The sequence below is a fragment of the Pelobates fuscus genome, chromosome 5, assembly GCF_036172605.1.
Source record: "Pelobates fuscus isolate aPelFus1 chromosome 5, aPelFus1.pri, whole genome shotgun sequence".
Classification (NCBI taxonomy): domain Eukaryota; kingdom Metazoa; phylum Chordata; class Amphibia; order Anura; family Pelobatidae; genus Pelobates; species Pelobates fuscus.
The window spans coordinates 209,612,491-209,632,506 of NC_086321.1; the positions used below are offsets into that span (position 1 = coordinate 209,612,491).

The following is a 20,016-nucleotide window of genomic DNA, read 5'->3' on the forward strand; positions in this document are numbered from 1 at the left end:
TTTCTTCACGCTCTGCATTTCCTCTCCATGCAGAGCGTGTGCAGCACTGACCCAGGAAGCACCTCTAATGACTGTCTTGAGTGACCGCCACTAGAGGTGTTACGAGGCAGCAATGTAAATTGTTCTCTGAAAAGAAAATGCTTCCATCAAAAAACCTGCTGGGACAGGCAGTAGACACCAGAACAACTGCATTAAGTGTGTCTTTAAGATGGAAATAGAACATTGGATGTTGCTGACATTGAGCATGCAGACATTAAATCCATTTATCACTTGGGTAGTGGGGATGTCTATATACCCATAACCATTTATTTATAAATAATTTGAAAAACATTTTTTTTATAATCATAGGGCAAGGTGTTATTTTATCTACAGTATGACTTTAGGATAATAGGATATGAAACAGATTGGAATATATATATATATATATATATTGTCATATCCACCATGTTTTGTGTGACACACATCATCTCATCATTATGGATAATAAAGCCGGATTTATGATTTATTTATCACCTGATTTGTTACCTGCAATTTGTGACTACATATTGCAGAACTTTCTGTATGTTGCCCATCGATGTGTATAAATGATATGTGACAAACACGCGCACACACACACACACGCACAGATAAGACTTGGCCATTTGGTATTGGAGTATTGCATATTCGGCCAAATTTCATGCAATTAGTTCATTTGTACACAACACAAATGAGCAATTTGAATTTGAAAAACAAACTGATCATGGAAAAAAAATATATAAAAATATATATTGCTTTACAATTTTAGTCAAAATGCTCTGATTGGTTGGCTTGTAAATGCTCTGACAGAAATTCACGTAACCACTGGCAGGGAGGATAAATTAAAAAGGCCCTAAATATTAGGGGGTGGACAGGACAATAGTATGTCCACACCCTATGTATATTATGTTACTAACCCCCACCCACCGCCCATGGGTGTGGACTAGGGGGCACATTAGGACCCTCCCAATTTATTATAATTAAATCACCCATCGCTCTTTTATTAAATAGCCACGACTCACTTGCCACGAGTGGGTCCAAAACATGGATGTAATTCGGTTTGTCCGAATAGTTTTTATTTTCTGACGAAACTATTGAGACAAACCAAATTTTCTGTCCTTGTACAGGTCTACTACAGATCTGTCCTGGAAATAGATATATTTTTTTAAAGTTGATGCTTTCATGACTTCGGTATTGTCATGTAAACAGTTTAAGCAAAGGGGCAATTACAATTTTCCTTTAGTAATTGCCTCTGGTTAATGTTTATTTTATATTTTGAACAACTTGAAATAAAAGTATTGTATAAAATTACAAAAATCGAAATATATTTATTTAATTAATCTTCATCGGCACAGTAAGTATTCAGTGAATGCTGTACGTTTCACTTTGAAAGTCATATCTCCATGTACTTGTGCTATTTTGTTTCAAGGACTCTACTGGGACCACAACCTTTTTAGGATACACTGCCGCGGGGTTTGTCGTTTTTCAGGGCAATAAGAGAATACATCTTATAAAATGGTGAGGAACTTTTATCTTTTTGTTTTGTCCCTTATGAGCATATAAAAAAAGATTGTTTCAAATGTGTTTGTCAGTGAAATATTTTTGTAATACTACCATGCTTGTATAAATAATTAGTAAGCTACAGAGTGCTGTAACGAAGATGCTTTTAAACACTTAGAAACCTTTTATAAGATGCCTTTGAGATTGGGCCCTAGGTCCAGCGGAAAAGTCTAAGCGGCAGTCCCTTGTGCCCCTTATAAATTTTTTCAGGGGCACTTCTTGCAATTACAAAGTCTGCTCTGCTTTAAGTTCACTGACTATAGAGCAATTCCCCCACTGACTTTGTGCAGCCTGCAGGCTGTACTGCAATCTGCATGGGAGCAATCTGCAGAGACAGAACTGCGCAGGATGTGATATTTGATGAGTTTACATATATGTGAATATCCAAGATATGTAAAATAATCTAAAAATGTAGGAAAATAATAATTTAACTGTTACAGCAGAAAAAAAATGATCCTGGTTTATCTCGACATTTGCATTGATTATTTAGATAGGACATCAAAAATATCACAACATCATGGTACATCATTAAATAGAAGTTACAGATAACATATGCTTTTGAAATATAGTGAATGACAGCACAGTAAAGTGTGCGTGCTCCAGAAGACAAAGTGTAGAAGACAGACCTTTTTTTATTTAGAATTTAACTGCAATTGATAAAATAGGTGTTACACCACCTACATGCGGTTGTGTGTCTTTCTCCATGGGAATATTGTCATTATGGAGCTATCCTTTTCTCCATTTATGGGAAGGTCAGAGATAGAGGTCGGAATGACTACACAAAAATGGGAGCTTAAGGTCATCATAGGATGAATCGAAATATGTTTGAAGAATAACAGTGCATAGATGAAGCTGGGCAAGACGTGTGTGTGGATGGTGGGGTGGTATTCCCAGGAAGGAGGAAATAGATTAATATTCCACAAGTTATGTTTTACATTCTGAAATGCTTGCTTTTTATAGTTTGTCATTTTATAAAAGAAATAAAGGATTTAGAAGTGATAGACCTCTCAGCCATGTAAAGTGCACTTTGTAAGAATGCAATCTCTGATGTCCTAGTGAAACAGCACACTGGAGAAAAAGCCAAGATGGACAAATTAGGAAGGTCCCGATGGATCCTGAAAATCTGAAAAATGATGCAGTCTGCTTGACTTTAGAGTAACTGTTGTATTGCTCACATTCTATCATTGTCTTATAGGCCTGATATCTGCAAGCTGAAGTTTGATGGAAAAACATTTCATGTGGTTACACTGCAGAAGGAGGTAAGCAGGCTATGTCTAGCAAATGTGCTAGACAATCCTTATTAGATGTGTGCTTTTCTGCACAACAAGATTATATATATTTCTAAAATGTATTTATTTAGTTGGGGGTCATTCTTTATTTTTGTTGTGTAAAATAAAATAACATAGAAGCTGACAAAGAGCAGAGTCAAGCACATAAGAGCATACATAATAGGACTTTGGCATGGCATACATATCAATTATAGATTGTTGTTAAAATAAGGAGAGAACAAGCGGAACATACATGTCTAAAAGGCTAGGTTATGTGGAGACTGTCAAGCTGAGAAAAACAAGAAGAACCCCCCAATGATGTGGTGCACTGAGGTTAGAATAGGAGCTTTGTGGTCCAGAGTAGCACCTCCAAATCAGCCTAATATGCAGGAGCTCAGGCTGCACACGTTCAGTCGGCTCGAAGGTTAGGCTCCACCCCTCTATATTTTGTTGTTGTTTTGTTTTGTGTGTGTATGGTTTATTTTTTCTTTTCTATACTAGAGGAAAAAGTCTGCTATTCTCTCCCAAAAACCTGTACTCTCCTATACTAGGGAAATATGCATCAGATATGTTCATATACCGTGGGAACTTTAACCCCTTAAGGACCAAACTTCTGGAATAAAAGGGAATCATGACATGCCACACATGTCATGTGTCCTTAAGGGGTTAAGTTCATCACTAAAATAAGGAAAATCAAGTTTTGCTATCCTGTATGAGGGGAGATAACATGCTATGACTTCATATACTAGGGAAAGTAGACCTTTTACCTATAATTTACAAAAAGTTATAACTGTCCTGTTCTATATTCATAATAATCTTGGTTCACAAATCCCTGCGTTGTAGCTATTATATTTAGTACTTCATTATTATTTTAAAACCTTTTATTGCGTGCCATATTTGTTATAGCAGGAATATTGCGTTTAAATCAAATTAATGATATAACTGAGCATAAAAAACATTGTGAAGTACAAGAAGCATCAGTGTAAAACGCATTATGCAAAATTCCCACGCCTATGATAGACTTGCTTATGATGATTAAGTTTCAGATGCGCATTGTGTTTCTGCTGAGAGGGAGAAGAGTGAGAGGTAAAACCACTTTCTCAGCCTTGTAAATATAGCAGTATCATCTCAAATATCCCCTATGGTCTCCGTCTGCCGAAGGTGCAATAATCTTAACATATGTAGGTATTTTACATGTGGTATAGATATAGAGAGAGTGCATTGTAAGTAAATGATGACATAGGTGGGCTCAAGAGACATCTTGATAAAATTAACAGGGTTATAAAATAAATGGAGAACATCTAGGCCTAAATTGCTGAGTTTGAAAAGTTCTTCAAGTCAGATTCCAGTTCAGCTGTATTGGTCTAAAGTGTGAAATTCACTTTGAATTCTCTTTGAACTGTAGATAATTCTCACTTTAGTAAATAACCCTGTTTCACTGTTGTTTAAATGGATTATGCACATCTTTAGAAACCCAAATTGTTTGCCACAGGGTGGCTGCTTCTGCTGTGAGTGTCATTCAATTCTGCAACTCACTGCAATATGTGGCCATGAGCAGCAGGGATGGATAAATAAAATCTCATGTCCAGGTTAAATTACAGTAATGTGTGATATGAGATAAGGGAAAGATGTCATAAATAACTTGAAATGTAAACTTAAATACTGCCAGTTATTAAGTTTTTACTTTCAAGGATTGCTCACTATGTTAATACAACACAATGCTTTGAACATTCCAACATGCAGATCATATAAATATGTCATAGTACAGTTAGCCGTGCTGATTGATGGGAACCTTTCCGATATTGTCTACATTACTGGTATTCAATAGACTTTTGCATGGTAGAAAAGCTTGGGACCTCCGACAATCATTCAGTTGAAAATTCAGCTCAGCCAAAGATTGTCAATAAAAAAAATTCAGGAAAACGATTGGGATGAACAAAGTGCATAAAAATGGGCCAGTCAGTTTATTGCAGAATATGCAGTATGCAACGATACCTTTTTTTTATTGGACTAACATAATATTTCAAAGACAAGCTTTCAAGAGTTTTCCTCTCTTCCTCAGGTCTGAAGCAATACTGATCACCAAAGGAGAACAAATAAGCCATCAAATGTAGTGAGGACGTCAGGTGCATTTGAAATGACCAGTTACACCTAATTTTCACTTAAGCAAGAGATGAGCCGAGGAAGAAAGGAAAACTCTCGAAAGCTTATCTTTGAAATATTACGATAGTCCAATAAAAAAGGTACCATTGCATACTGCAATACTCTGGAATTTTGGCATCTTGTCTACTGGACTAATACGGCTAATAAAAATATACATTATATATATACATTTTTCACATTTGGTTGACAGATCAAATGAGTAAATAGTAACCAACACATTTTATTGTTAGTTTTTTTTGCTTTTTTTTCTCAAACGATTTTCAAGAAACAAGAAGTCTCTGCATTATCCCAGAGTCAGGAGGGGGCTTGTTTTTCATCCCCGGAGAGTCCTTTTTGTCAAACATCTTGAAACAGTTTGACAAAAATCAGAGCACCCAAAAACGTCTTGCTCCACAGCCACTATGTGCTATTTAAAATGTCCACTGATATGTATTGTAGAGAGAAATTACAAGGGATTGGAAAATGAATGCCAAAATAAGAAAACTGAAAGAATTCTCCAAATACATGTTTCATGATTTTGGTAATCTCTTTTGTCAATTTGCTGCATCTCCTGCTTCAGTGAAAACTATGCGTAACTGGTCATTTCAAATGCAACTGATGTCCTCACTACATTTGATGGCATATTTGTTCTCCTTTGATGAATATTGTCTATTAAAATAGTTTTTTTTTAATTCATATTAATATAATTTAAACAAGTTTTCTTTAATGCTTGTGTTTATTTTCTATCAGAAAAAAAATATTTTAACCTACCATACCTCGACACCAGCAGCCTGTAAGCATCTGTGGAAATGTGGGGTTGAAAACCAGGCCTTTTACAAGTACGTGTCAGTTTATCACCAATCAGAGAATCATACGTTGCTGTAACTTATGCAAATTAATTAATATGTTTTCATTTAGATATGCAAAATCAAGTCAAGTGAAGACCATGACAAGCAGCAATATCTTTTTCAAAGGGAGTCGGTTTCGGTACTGGTAAGTTTTTTTGTTTTTTTTTTGTACATCCCAATGAGTGCTTGTGTAAATAAAAATTATATAAACACTGTCACATAGGCATTTGTGTGTCTACGGTGCACCTTATCGCTATATGACAAAACTCTGTGTTCATATTAGAAAACTTGCTTTAAAGCAGAGATTGTATGTATGGCAAGCTGTATGAGCACATGCAATGATGCAAACAGTACATGCATATGCATTCAGCACATGCAAAATAAGATTTCCCCCCTGTTGTACATACCTAGCTGATTTTGTCAAAATACAGAGGGAATTATTCACAAGTGACTTTGTCAAACTTCTGGTGAGACGTGACTCAAATAATTTTTTTAAAGAGTAAGGTGTAATAAACATATTTATAAAATAAATATAATTATACTAACATATTTATAAAAAAAATTAGCATACAAAAATATGGTAAAAATGATTACTTTGTAAAAAAACAAACAGCCAAGGTGCCCGTTCAAAGAGATTCACATTTTTTTTGCAAGAGCAATGATGTGTTTATTATACAGAAACTGGAAGGAGTTGTGAATTTAAAGTTAGTATTTCATTTAAGCTTGTTCAGTCTTATTTGTTTAATATAGTGCAGAAGTAAACATGATATTAAAAGGTTTTGTGAAGTGACAAACATGTTATATGAATTGTTTTATTTTTAATAAGAGGTATATGACATTATACATTGCAGGTGTGTGTACAGAAAATGTACTACATGTATATATGACATGATTTTATGATGCTTGAAATTGCCTTTGTTAAGAAGGCAGTATTGATATTATGAAGCAGCACTATATATTCCAGGTCAGATCAATGAATCAGGAATTAACCTGGAATATATAGTGTGACTTCATAATATCAAAAGATTAAAACAATTGATGATTTAATTGCTGATTTATACTAATATTGCTATTTCAGCCTAAAATATGTATTTTTATGCAAATGTATATTACATGGTCAATTCTCAAAAATGTTGTGAATTTACATCACAAATATCCTCTATATATTTTATGGCTAATATTCCACCAATGTTTACACTAATCCAGTGGGAAAGTCGCAAAAGAAGTCATAGAGGCAAGTTCGAAAATCCAGAGGGATCCTCCAGAGGTACATAGGTAAGATATATCTGTTTTATTATTTATTTAAGTACATATATGACTATTTTTTGTTTTGTATATTATATTCTTTCTCAGTTACCAGAATGCTTACAGGATTCCACTGTTGCTTATTAGTGATGCCGCGAACATAAAATTTTCAGTTGACGAACGCGAACTTCCGCAAACGTTCGCGAACCGGCGCACCGGGCGAACCGCCATAGACTTCAATGGGCAGGCGAATTTTAAAACCCACAGGGACTCTTTCTGGCCACAATAGTAATGGAAAAGTTGTTTCAAGGGGACTAACACCTGGACTGTGGCATGCCGGAGGGGGATCCATGGCAAAACTCCCATGGAAAATTACACAGTTGATGCAGAGTCTGGTTTTAATCCATAAAGGGCATAAATTACCTAACATTCCTAAATCACAATGGATATGGATTGACACCTGACATATGACATATTGACACCTTGACATATGGATTGACACCTGTCCTCAGAGACCCTGATGCACACTGACACAGAGCAGAATAGGGACTGTTCCCCCTACATAGGGTCACTTGGCAGATATGGATTGACACCTGTCCTCAGAGACCCTGATACAGAGCAGAATAGGGACTGTTCCTCCTACATAGGGTCACTTGGCAGATATGGATTGACACCTATCCTAATGATCCCTGATACACACTGACACAGAGCAGAATAGGGACTGTTCCCCCTACATAGGGTCACTTGGCAGATATGGATGGACACCTATCTTAATGATCCCTGATACACACTGAAACAGAGCAGAATAGGGACTGTTCCCCCTACATAGGGTCACTTGGCAGATATGGATTGACACCTGTCCTCAGGGACCCTGATACACACTGACACAGAGCAGAATAGGGACTGTTCCTCCTACATAGGGTCACTTGGTAGGTATGGATTGACACCTGTCCTCAGAGACCCTGATACACACTGACACAGAGCAGAATAGGGACTGTTCCCCCTACATAGGGTCACTTGGCAGATATGGATTGACACCTGTCCTCAGAGACCCTGATACACACTGACACCGAGCAGAATATGGACTGTTCCCCTACATAGGGTCACTTGGCAGATATGGATTGACACCTATCCTCAGAGACACTGATACACACTGACACAGAGCAGAATAGGGACTGTTCCCCCTATATAGGGTCACTTGGCAGATATGGATTGACACCTGTCCTCAGGGACCCTGATACACACTGACACAGAGCAGAATAGGTACTGTTCCTCCTACATAGGGTCACCATTTTTAGCCCAAGGCAGCTCATCTCATCAGGCCTTTTTTAGTCGAATGTATCGCCCACTGTCAGTCCCTTTGGGATCCATCCCTCATTCATCTTAATAAAGGTGAGGTAATCTAGACTTTTTTGACCTAGGCGACTTCTCCTCTCAGTGACAATACCTCCTGCTGCACTGAAGGTCCTTTCTGACAGGACACTTGAAGCGGGGCAGGCCAGAAGTTCTATCGCAAATTGGGATAGCTCAGGCCACAGGTCAAGCCTGCACACCCAGTAGTCAAGGGGTTCATCGCTCCTCAGAGTGTCGATATCTGCAGTTAAGGCGAGGTAGTCTGCTACCTGTCGGTCGAGTCGTTCTCTGAGGGTGGATCCCGAAGGGCTGTGGCGATGCGTAGGACTTAAAAAGCTCTGCATGTCCTCCATCAACAACACGTCTTTAAAGCGTCCTGTCCTTGCCGGCTTGGTCGTGGGAGGAGGAGGATTACTTTCACCTCTTCCCCTGTTAGATTCCCGTTATGCTGTGACATCACCCTTATACGCTGTGTAAAGCATACTTTTTCATTTATTTTGCAAGTGCTGCATCCTTTCCGACTTGTTGTAATTTGGTAACATTTCAGCCACTTTCTGCTTATACCGGGGGTCTAGTAGCGTGGACACCCAGTACAGGTCGTTCTCCTTCAGCCTTTTTATACGAGGGTCCCTCAACAGGCACGACAGCATGAAAGACCCCATTTTGCACAAGGTTGGATGCCGAGCTACTCATTTCCCGTTCCTCCTCCTCAGTGATCTCAATGAAGGTATCTTCTTCCCCCCAGCCACGTACAACACCACGGGTACTAGATAGGTGACAACGAGCACCCTGGGATGCCTGTTGTGGTTGGTCTTCCTCCTCCTCCTCAAAGCCACATTCCTCCTCTGACTCCTCTTCCTCACAATCCTCTTCCAGCGTTGCCGCAGGTCCAGCAAGTGATGCTGATAAGGCTGTTTCTGGTGGTGATGGTGACCACAACTCTTCCTCTTCCTCTTCATGCTCATCTACGGCCTGATCCAGCTCTCTTCGCAGGGCACTCTCCAGGAAGAAAACAAATGGTATGATGTCGCTGATGGTGCCTTCCGTGTGACTGACTTGGTTTATCACCTCCTCAAAAGGACGCATGAGCCTACAGGCATTGCGCATGAGCGTCCAGTAACGTGGCAAAAAAATTCCCAGCTCCCCAGAGGCTGTCCTAGCACCCTCGTCATACAAATAATTATTAACGGCTTTTTCTTGTTGGAGCAGGCGGTCGAACATTAGGAGTGTTGAATTCCAACGTGTCGGGCTGTCGGAAATCAAGCGCCTCACTGGCATGTTGTTTCGCCGCTGGATATCTGTAAAGTGCGCCATGGCCGTGTAGGAACGCCTGAAACGGCCACACACCTTCCTGGCCTGCTTCAGGACGTCCTGTAAGCCTGTGTACTTATGCACAAAGCGTTGTACGATGAGATTACACACATGTGCCATGCACGGCACATGTGTCAACTTGCCCAACTTCAATGCCGCCAACAAATATTTCCGTTGTCACAAACCACTTTGCCGATATCCAGTTGCTGCGGAGTCAGCCACTTTTCCACCTGTGCATTCAGGGCGGACAGGAGTGCTTGTCCAGTGTGACTCTCTGCTTTCAAGCAAGTCAAACCCAAGACGGCGTGACACTGCTGTATCCGGGATGTGGAATAGTACCTGGGGAGCTGGGGGGGGTGCCGTTGATGTGGAGCAATACGCAGCAGCAGAAGAGGACTCTGAAGAGGAGAGCCGAGGAGGTTATGGAAAAGGATGGAGTAGGAGGAGTAGAGGAGGTGGCAGCAGGCCTGCCTGCAAGTCGTGGTGGTGTCACCAACTCCTCTGCAGAGCCACGCATTCCATGCTTGGCAGCCGTCAGCAGGTTTACCCAATGCGCAGTGTAGGTGATATACCTGCCCTGACCATGCTTTGCAGACCAGATGGACCCTTGCCCCAACACTGTGTGCCAGACATGCCATTACTTCCTTTTGCACAATCGAGTACAGGTTGGGGATGGCCTTTTGTGAAAAGAAATTTCGTCCGGGTACCTTCCACTGCGTTGTCCCAATAGCTACAAATTTTGGGAACGCCTCAGACTCCACCAGCTTGTATGGTAAAAGCTGGCGGGCTAATAGTTCAGACAAGCCAGCTGTCAGACGCTGGGCAAGAGGGTGACTTTCTGACATTGGCTGCTTACGCTCAAACATGTCCTTGACAGACACCTGACTGTGGGCAGATGAGCGGGAACTGCTCAAGGCGAGAGACGGAGTGGCGGATGGTTGAGAGGGGGCAAGGAGGATAGCAGTGGTTGACGTGGCTTAAGATGCTGGACCAGGAGGAGGATGGCAGCTTTGAGTTTGTGTGCTGCTTGTACTCATGTGTTGATCCCATAGGCATTTGTGATGTTGTACCTAGGTAGGTGTTGGACCTAGGTAGGTGTTGGACTTCCCACAACTCAGTTTCTTTTGGCACAGGTTGCAAATGGCATCGCTGTTGTCAGAGGCAGACACACAAAAAAAATGCCACACTGCTGAGCTCTGCGATGACGTCATTCTGGTGGTGGACACAGCATGCGTTGATTGGCGTGCTGTCGAGCTGACCCCGGGTGCCGATGCATGCTGTCTGACTGTGCCACTAGCTCCTTGCAACAACCTCCCCCTGCTTCCAACTCGTCTCCTCCTCCTCCTCTCTGTCTCCCCATCTGAACTTTCGCCCTGTTCTTCTTCTTGCCGCGCGGGCACCCACGTGACATCCATGGACGCAACGTCATCATCAACCACTTCACTTGTATCTGACAACTCAGCAAAGGAAGCAGCAGCGGGTACAACATCATCACCATCACACCGTACGTCCATGTGTGTAATGCTTCCTGCCTGAGACATATCCCTGTTATCTACATCCTCTGGCAATAATGGTTGCGCATCACTCATTTCTTCAAACGGATGTGTAAATAACTCCTCTGACAGATAAAGTGAAGCGGCTGTGGTGCTAGTGTTGGTGGTGGCGGCAGTCGGGTGAGTGGTATCTTGAGAGGTGCACGAAGCTAAGCTGGAGGAGGATGGTGCGTTAAGGTTCCAAGCGGAAGCAGTAGAAGATTGGGTGTCCTGTGTTAGCCAGTCAACTATGTCCTCAGAACTTTTCAAGTTCAGGGTACGTGGCCTCTGAAAACTGGGCATTATTCTAGGGCAAAAGGGAATCACAGCACCACGACCATGATGGCCCCTGCGGGGTGGCCTGCCTCTGCCTGTCATTTTTTTTGTATTAGTGGTACTATGCGTGCAAGCTACTGTGAGACCAGATATGAGTGGCACTGTGCAGTGGCAGAGGTTGGCAGAGTAGACGCTGTAGGCCTGACACACCCGCTTGAAGACAACTAACTGCTATTCAATCTATAACAGTGAAAAAAGTTTTTTGGTTTTAAATGCACGCTATTGTGACACCAGATATGAGTGGCAATGTGCACTTGCAGAGGTTGGCAGAGTACACGCTGTAGGCCTGACACACCTGCTTGAAGACAACTAACTCCTATTCAATCTATAAGTGAAAAAAGTTTTTGGGTTTTAAATGCACGCTATTGTGACACCAGATATGAGTGGCAATGTGCACTTGCAGAGGTTGGCAGAGTACACGCTGTAGGCCTGACACAACCGCTTGAAGACAACTAACTGCTATTCAATCTATAACAGTGAAAAAAGTTTTTTGGTTTTAAATGCACGCTATTGTGACACCAGATATGAGTGGCAATGTGCACTTGCAGAGGTTGGCAGAGTACACTCTGTAGGCCTGACACACCTGCTTGCAGACAACGAACTGCTATTCAATCTATAACAGTAAAAACGTTTTTTGTTTTTAAATGCAAGCTATTGTGACACCAGATATAAGTGGTGGCACTGGGCAAGTGGGCACAGTATCCACTGTGAGCCTGACACACAGACGCTTGCAGACAACTAACTGCTATTCAATCTATTACAGTGAAAAAACACGTTTTTGGTTTTTAAATGCATTCTATTGTGCCACCAGATATGAGTGCACTGGCAGAGTACACGTTGTTGGCCTGACACACAGACGCTTGCAGACAACTAACTGCTAATTAATCTATTACAGTGAAAAAAAATTTTTTGTTTTTAAATGCAAGCTATTGTGACACCAGATATGAGTGGTGGCACTGGGCAAGTGGGCACAGTATCCACTGTGAGCCTGACACACAGACGCTTGCAGACAACTAACTGCTATTCAATCTATTACAGTGAAAAAAAGTTTTTGGGTTTTTAAATGCACGCTATTGTGCCACCAGATATGAGTAGCACTGTGCACTGGCAGAGTACACGCTGTTGGCCTGACACACAGACGCTTGCAGACAACTAATTGCTATTCAATCTATAACAGTGAAAAAGTTTTTTGTTTTTAAATGCACGCTATTGTGCCACCAGATATGAGTGGCACTGTGCACTGGCAGAGTACACGCTGTTGGCCTGACACACAGACGCTTGCAGACAACTAACTGTTATTCAATCTATAACAGTGAAAAAAGTTTTTTGTTTTTAAATGCACGCTATTGTGACACCAGATATGAGTGGCAATGTGCACTGGCAGAGGTTGGCAGAGTACACGCTGTTGGCCTGACACACAGATGCTTGCAGACAACTAACTGCTATTCAATCTATTACAGTGAAAAAAAAGTTTTGGGGTTTTTAAATGCATGCTATTGTGACACCAGATATGAGTGGTGGCACTGGGCAAGTGGGCACAGTAACCACTGTGAGCCTGACATACAGACGCTTGCAGACAACTAACTGCTATTCAATCTATTAGAGTGAAAAAAAAGTTTTGGGGTTTTTAAATGCATGCTATTGTGCCACCAGATATGAGTGGCACTGTGCACTGGCAGAGTACACGCTGTTGGCCTGACACACAGACGCTTGCAGACAACTAACTGCTAATTAATCTATTACAGTGAAAACATTTTTTTTGTTTTTAAATGCAAGCTATTGTGACACCAGATATGAGTGGTGGCACTGGGTAAGTGGGCACAGTATCCACTGTGAGCCTGACACAGAAGCTGCAGACAGGCAGGCAACTGCAATTAGATTACACAAAAAAAAAAAAGCAGACTGATGTTCTAGCCCTAAAAAGGGCTTTTTGGGGGGTGCTGTCCTTACAGCAGAGATCAGATGAGTCCTTCGGGACTGTAGTGGACACTGAATACACTAGCCTAGCTATACATTTCCCTATCAAATGAGCAGCAGCTACACTTTCCCTCCTCTATCTAATAATGCAGCTTCAGAATGAATCTAAAATGGAGGCTGTACAGGAGGTGGGAGGGTCTGGAAGGGAGGGTCTGCTGCTGATTGGCTGGAATGTGTCTGCTGACTGTGAGGCACAGGGTCAAAGTTTAGTCAATGATGACGAATAGGGGGCAGATCGAACCACGCATGTGTTAGCCCGCCATGGCGAACGCAAACACGCTATGTTCGCCAGGAACTATTCGCCGGCGAACAGTTCGATACATCACTATTGCGTATAAGTTAAGTGTATATTAAGCTGTCAACCATTAGTTAGGGTACTTGCAATAGAACATATGGCCATTTTATAACTTAAAAAAAAACTAGTTTTTTTTTAGTTTTAGTTTTTTTTATATAAACCTGTTTTTATTTGCTGAGATGATTCAAGAATACAGATTTGAAGGAATAGATAAAAAGATAAAGGGGTAAACATTGGACGCCCATTCATAAAGCCACTTGTAGCAGTGCCAAACTATTTTATATATTTGATTTTATTGAAAAAAATATATAGTAAAAATAAAAGTAAAATTTGCTCTGATAGGACAACTAAGCGTTTCTTTTCCTGGAGATAGCTTTTCTGGAGATTTTTCATATATAGCCATGGAAGGCAAGGTAGGGGAGGAAATGGGTCTGGCTGGAGGGACTTGTACTTATGTTTACAATAAGCAAAGCTAGAGAGTTTGCTGTGACAGGTAGCACAGCAGGGGCCATGTGAAACACTATAGCTAAAGGATTGTATTTGATTTATTATTAAATTATTATGCATGTATCATATCACATGAATACGTACCAGATAGGTATCAAATGGTTTGACACTTACCTGTGCTTATCTTCACAGATATTGCTAAAGCATGAGTTGCTTGTCCTTTATAGTAATATACTTTTGTAGCTGTCACCCTAAGCCAATACATTACATACATTACATGATTGCCAGAATATATATTGCTAATTAGAAACATCCACTATTGTTAAAATGGGCTGGACCATGGATCCAGGTATTTGTCAAAAACTATTAAAAACTAGTTTACTCTTAAAGAAAAACTCCATGTATCATAACCACTACAGTAACACTCCAAACACCATAACAACTAAAGTGTGCAATAGTGATCACGGTGCCAGGAGTGCCATGGCGCTTCCTTTTTGTAAGCAGTCAAACCGTGACATAAATCTTCAAACTATTACAGAGCAGAAATAGTTCATAAACAATGTGTGAAGTTAACCCACCTTATCATGTAATTCTTTTGTCAGATCTCTCATACCTCACAGTCGCAGCTCCTACTCGTTAAATAAACAACTTATTATCAACATGGAGCCCCTCCAGCCACTTATTCCATCCCCAAGTGAAGAAGATGAAGAAGAAACTCCATTAGATGAAGGTAAAGTTGGGACAACATTATAATTTCATGCTATGTAAGGATTAAGTTTATTCACTTTCTAGTATGTTCTTTAATACACTTTAACCCCAACAGGTGTAGAATAGTATGCCACCATTTTGTAAGAAATGCGTTCACATTTCTGGTTATTAAAGAACACTCCAAGTGCCAGACCACTAAAATCCACTGTAGTGTTTATGGTTAAAAGGATTGCCTTAGCACTCATTTGTAAATGGCTTGACAACTTAGCTCAGGTCTGCTGGGTGCCAGTCACAGTCTCTTCTGGAGAGCTGGCTTATTGGCTCAGGGGTTCAGTTGAGCACTTTCAGCCAATGAGCTAAGTCCTGCACCACTTGGATTAGCACAGTGCTGCTGCATCTTGCAACAGAGGAGGTAGGGACTGTTTTCTAACAGTTTGACCCTGGGACTGCATCAAGACACTTCTGGCTTCATAACTAGTACAGCGAGCTGTAATAGCTGTGGTACTTGGAGTGTTCCATTAAGAGGTTATATGTATTAGATGCTAATGGCACCTTTAGTTGAGTTGAGGAATGCTTAGGGTACAGTGGAATATATGTTTGTGTTAATGAAAATAATTATTTTGTTCTAATGACCAAATATCTATAGTGTCTATCAATATTTGGACTCTCATTTTCTGTCCAATTGACATTTTAAACACACACACACATATATATGTATTTGTAGTACATGTGTATGCTGTATGTATAAAATTAAGGACATTACACATTGCCAATGGTATCTTATTAGCAGTAATAAACTTGAAGTAAATGTATAGTAAGAATGCCCTTTAGTACATGAATTTCAAAACCAGCCTGACATAGAAATTCCTATAAAAGATGATGTTCTACATTAAGGGAAATACTGCATGGTTGACATCAGCCTCCATGCCGTGCATAGCTTATAATGCATTACCCAAGCTTGGCACAGATCCATAGCTTTTGGAAGGAATGCATTAGTGTGATTCTACCTAGTTATTCAAAAAACAAAAAAATGACCATGTCTCCATGTTTATGGAGGATAATTATATATATACAGAATTAGTAGTATGTAGCAATTCTTTATTTTATTTCTTCTAGCTTAAATATTTTGTTTTTCACAGTGGAGTAATTCGATTTCATACACTCTATAACAAAAATGAAATCGCTAAATCAGTGAACGATGGCCTTCTGGATGTTACAGTGTTTTTTTTAAGGGCAGAAAGGATTATTACATGAGTGAGTTCTAAGCTTCTAAATAATCAGGTCAGCCATAAATCCTGTGTGAAACTAGTTCTTCCTATAAATATTACAATACATGAATGTGCTTATAGAGTAATTGATTTTAACTCCATTTCCTGTATCACATCATTATTTCATTTCCATTTCCATGATTGGCTGAAAATTATGATATTTCACTGCATTTTAGCATTTTCTATTTATATATATTGATGCCAGCCTATTAAATAGCTCCTATCACAGTTTGCACACTTTGCGTTAGTTGGTATGTCTCCAGCTAGTTATATAAATATGTATGTTATGAATTATGTGCCAGAAACCGTATCTGATAGCAGTGATTCCTGAATTTAAAATATTCAGACAAAGGCAACAACATCTAGACATTATAGTGTTTACATTTACTTTTAAATATGCTGTACTCCCTACCAGCAGCTGTAAAATGTTTCATGCAGGAGGATTCATTTCATGGGGTTAGGTATAAATAGCAAAGTCCTAAAGGTGGAGAGTTAACTTGGAAACCATTCAAACGTTCAGTGATTCTTTCATATTATTCAGTAGCACTAAAGCACCCTGCACCTCTTGTGTAACGTAACGTATGTGTTACTGGTGTGGCTAATCTGTTACCAACTCTAGACTTGCACACTAGTACTAAGATAATGATGGAGCCACAGAGCCTTAAAAATTTCTTGCGGCATTATTTTCCATCATCAAAACTGTGGATTTGGCAACATTTCAACCTGTGAAGTCTTGACCCTTATTTTGATGGTGGAATAAAACATCACTGGTCTATGACCTAATTATTATTTATGTACTGGTTCATTTTTAGAATTGTATCCCAGAATAGCTCTTATATATTAAATATACATAACCAGAAATATTTTCACATAGGATTACACATACTATTTGCATCATGTATTCACCACTGCATGGAAAATAGGAAACCGTCTTGAATCATTCATCACAACTTTCCTTTCTTTAGCGTTGAAACAAGCCACTGATCCCTAGCCTTCCATAATTTTTTATGGATTTTATGAATGATACACTAATGTCTGAATTCGGACTGCAAAATCCAGACATTGTTCAAGCTGTTGAACAATGTCTGGATTTTGCAACTCAGGCACCAAATGGGCCTGAAATTGGTCTGGATTTTAGCTAGACACAACACCGCCAGACGGCTGAAATTCAGATCTGAATGCTTCCTGGCTCAGGATGCCTAAAATATGGGCCTAGATTTTTAAAAATAAATCTGAACTATTTGCCTGTAGCAGTCAGCATGTAAACAGTTAAAAACCCTTGGCGCTGTGAGAAGTAAATAAATGGTGGCTTTCCAGCGTTTGCTAGCCGGCTGCCACTATATATAGTTAAATTATAGAAAAAAATCCTATGTGGGGTCAGATAACTGACCAGCCTCCTGATCCCACCCTTGGGAAATAGTATACCCACAGTCCCCACCCATTGGTAGTGCGTGAAGGCCTGGAGGGATGACATTAGTTCTGCCCCCAGAATATTACTATTTAGAGCGCCCACCCACAGCCCTTAGCATAAGCTTTAATATGCATCAACGTTACTGAGATTCCCATAATGCTATATAGCAACTGTGGATACATTTAAGACATGTATGTGATATGCCGGTAGGTATTGTCTACCACTGTAAACACATAGTCTAGAATGGATGACTCACCACCCTATAAAGGGTTTGAGCCCTTCGACATACTAGAGAAAAGAATGGAATGTGGTGAAACACCAGAGGTAAATGTTAAAATATAACTTTTAATGACAAACTAATAAATAGTTATCCAACCTATGGATGTATGGCAGTAATGTACTCTAAAATGAGATGAAAAACAAAACAAAAACAAAAAAATTGGTAAACAGTGAAATAACTTGTCAAATGGCAACAGGAACCAAATATCCAGATAGGTAAATAGATGGCAACCAGGACCAGATTCTACGGTACATATAGTGTGTGGCTATTGAGTAACCTGCCACCTGATATCACTGGATGCCAAAAAAACAATACCTTGCAACTCAAATGATGTGAGGAAAGTCTACTACATCAAATGGGCTAATAAAAAGTCCGCTATAAACATACACATATATATACATATCTAAGTCAACTGATATATCTAACAATGGTATATATGCAAATGATGTACATAACTTGATGGACGCAAGTCTCTTTTTAGCTATGTAACTATATAATAGAGCAGGTATATAATGTAAATCTGTAGTTCACATATAGGTATAAGGGAACACAGGGAGGATGCGTGTGTCGGTTGGTCCCTGCACCTGGTCTAAAGTTTAGCTAAAGGATGATTTGCTAATCCCTACGTATTTAACGACCGACACACGAGACACAATTGTCTAAAAAAGGTAACTTCTATCAAGGTTCCTCAACTAAGTATCCACATGAGAGAGATTAAGTGAAAAAGTTAATTGCAAGTAAAAATAAAAATAAAACGTGGGATCCTGAGTGGAGGAGTGAAAATTAATAATAAATTTAAAAAATTATAAGAAAGGTTAACCGCCAGCGCCAGGAAACATCAAAGTCCTCACTCAACGCACATTTCACCCGGCAATCGTTACCGGGATCATCAGGAATGCTAAGGGAGTGTCAGAAAATGGATTGGTTTTTAAAATCAACCATCTATGATTCCATTGGTCAATTAATCCCTGTTGGGGTGCGTCTGCTAAGTAGTTGTTAATGTTTGCTACCTCTTCAGCGTTTGAACTGCTGTGAGGGGTAGATTTAAAGAGCTAGATAAATTTCACGAGCATGGTATACATAATTAACATAAGAGAATGAGTTAGACCCAGCTTTTAACTTTCAAATTAAGTAATCTAGTACGTGCAGAGAAAATATATGTATGTTCAATATATATTCTCAAAGGGTTCATTTACCGTCTATTGCTCGTACCGCTCTGTGCTGTAATCGAGCAAGATATTACCAAAAGAACATGGACGTGCAAAATATATCAGCCCGTGTTCTGAGTTTAAAGACATGAGGAGTAAACCGAACACTATTATGTAATGGAGGGTATTATTTGCTAGAAAGTAGTTAAAAAGGTAAACTATAAAGCAAAGTTATGTGGGTCTGACACTCTTTGGAATGATCTGAGAAAAACTGAAAAAAAAATGTTTATTTCTCCCAGGTAGGTGTAAACCTATAGAAAATTGCAAATAAGAAAATAAACCTCTATTTTATATACTATATTGTGTCACTCAATTCATGTATGTTACAGGGAATCGATTCACACAGATTGTGCATGTATAATTAGTGGTCTCATGTAGTGATCAAAAATGAAAAATAAAATTAAAGTAATTAATGATAAATAATGTTAATGAAAAGTAAAGAGAAGAAATAATAATAATAAATATCTAGAGCTACCTAGGGGATCTAATGATCCAAACATTAAGATAAAATTAGGTGATGAAAGCTATATAATTAAACTCCTCGTTCAAACCGGAGGGGCTCAATGTTTTAAACATAAAAATCCATTTGGATTCATATTGTAGTAATTTGGGGTAATGTCAGCCCCTCTTGGAGATCTGTCTACTTTCTCAATGACCTGGAATGTAAGGCTAGATGCTTCACCAGTATGGAAATTAGATACATGTCTTGCAATAGGTGTATCACTTCCTGAGTTTATAGTATAAATATGTTGTAGGCTCCTACGACGGAACTGTTGGATAGTTTTTCCAATATATTGGACCCCACATTTACA

General features: G+C 39.6%; 1 protein-coding gene across 1 annotated transcript in view; it reads left to right on the plus strand.

The window, feature by feature from the left end:
• FRMD3 (FERM domain containing 3) overlaps positions 1-20,016 on the plus strand; it is a 266,833-nt gene that overhangs the window by 216,769 nt on the left and 30,048 nt on the right. Inside the window, exons 8-13 of the mRNA XM_063455005.1 lie at positions 1,445-1,533; positions 2,771-2,834; positions 5,736-5,824; positions 5,904-5,978; positions 7,040-7,108; positions 14,932-15,059. Of these exons, the coding sequence (XP_063311075.1) occupies positions 1,445-1,533; positions 2,771-2,834; positions 5,736-5,824; positions 5,904-5,978; positions 7,040-7,108; positions 14,932-15,059 (514 nt within the window). The remainder of the gene's footprint in view (positions 1-1,444; positions 1,534-2,770; positions 2,835-5,735; positions 5,825-5,903; positions 5,979-7,039; positions 7,109-14,931; positions 15,060-20,016) is intronic.